Genomic DNA, 1,710 nt, shown 5'->3' on the forward strand with positions numbered 1-1,710 from the left:
AACATTCTATACATAGGAAAGAAAAATAAAACTGAGGTCGAAAAGGAAAATTGTTCTTTTCAAAACATAAATAAGTAAGAAAACGCGTGTGTATTATATATCCGCCGTCTCCTGTTATTAGCAACATTTTATATTGATTACTGCGTAAATATTCAGCGGTGACTTGTGATCTTATTATTTATATAACGTTTCTTTCATTGAAGGTCAACGCTTATACTGTTATTTATCCGGCTTATTTAGTATTTACATACGTAGATGTTAAAACATGATTGATAAGATAATCGTCTTTATCTTTTACCACATGTCAGGATTAATACGTATTCAGCTGTCGAGGTCGTGTGTACGTGATATCTGCGATGTCATTATGCACGTGGAGAAATTCATTTTTTGATTTAAACAAAATGCTTGCATATGAGCAAAGACTTTGGTTGTAAACGCAAGGCAAAATTTGATTCTCTGAAGCGAAAATGAAAAAGGTAGTTAAATGAAAGCAAAATAAAAAAAGAGTCAATATAAAGTCATTTTTAAGTCATCTGAGATCGAAATATCAATCGTGACTAAAAATTAATGAAAATTTGTTCAATATGACGTCAAACTGGCATCATTTTGACCATTCTGTTCTTTTTAGGATCTAGAGCAGAGTAGGGTACGTGCATAAGGTTTAATAAAATAAATGGACTAAAAGATAATTCATATTTATGTTAATTTTACGGTCACTGCGCTGCCGCGTCACATACATCCGTTGTACATAAATGAAGAACAATTTTCTATGACGGAAATATATGGCGTATGCAACAGAGGGATATTTTTCTATAACAATTACATCTGCCCATATGCAGCGAAATTACAGAGTCAAACTTAATTCTACAAGGGATCAGCGGACAGTTCAAGTCAGGCGAAATAACGGCAATACTTGGTCCTTCCGGTGCCGGGAAATCGACACTCCTTAATATCCTTGCGGGTTACAAGTGAGTTAAACGACCATATTCTGCTACGTTAATTCTTCTCTATTTTTTTTTTATCGACCAAATGAATTGATTAGTTTTGCAACTTCTTCGGCTATTTATTTCTGCGCGGTTAATCAACAACTTTCAAGTATTTATATATTGCAAATTTATGACTGTCTAAGGGTACACAAAAAATGGTATAACTGCATATACATAGCATAGACTAAGTTTCATATAATGAATGAAGTCTATATGCACGTAAAATATTTGTATAAAATATTAACAATACAACTAAATATCCTGAAAATATTCCTATGGATATTATGAACATATTCAGGATGATTCTGAGGTCGCCTTGTGCTGTCTGGATAATGATCTAATTAATTTTATGGTTGTAATATAATTAAAGATGCACGAACGTAAGTGGCTCTATAAGTATCAATAGACAACCACGAGATGTTCGGGAATTCAGGAAGATGTCGTGTTATATCATGCAAGAGAATTTTGTGCAACCGAAACTCACAGTCCTAGAAGCGTTGACATTCGCTGCCGACTTGAAACTTGGCAAAAGAAAATCCCGATTTGAGAAAAGCGCTGTTGTGAGTACAGTATGAAGATTATGCTCTAAAAACATGTATAATATTAAAATATAAGCGAAGTCGATAAGCTCTATAAATAAAGAATATAATACGATTGGTATTCGCGCTTGATCATTGCAGACATCGCAGTGTTTCCTTCACTTTCTTTCGCACAAAGCGAGTTG

The 1,710-nt window shown here is 33.7% G+C and overlaps 1 protein-coding gene across 1 annotated transcript; it reads left to right on the plus strand.

Annotated features, from left to right (window-relative positions):
• Positions 1-819: 819 nt before the first annotated feature.
• Positions 820-1,576, plus strand: LOC106750625 (ATP-binding cassette sub-family G member 1-like; the record flags this gene model as incomplete). Its single annotated transcript, XM_014631091.1, has 2 exons — positions 820-968; positions 1,357-1,576. Coding segments are annotated over 2 exons (354 nt in total), but the record flags the coding sequence as incomplete, so codon positions are not given.
• Positions 1,577-1,710: the final 134 nt, after the last annotated feature.

This window comes from Dinoponera quadriceps, unplaced genomic scaffold (genome assembly GCF_001313825.1).
Source record: "Dinoponera quadriceps isolate SergipeBrazil2010 unplaced genomic scaffold, ASM131382v1 scaffold6173, whole genome shotgun sequence".
NCBI lineage: Eukaryota > Metazoa > Arthropoda > Insecta > Hymenoptera > Formicidae > Dinoponera > Dinoponera quadriceps.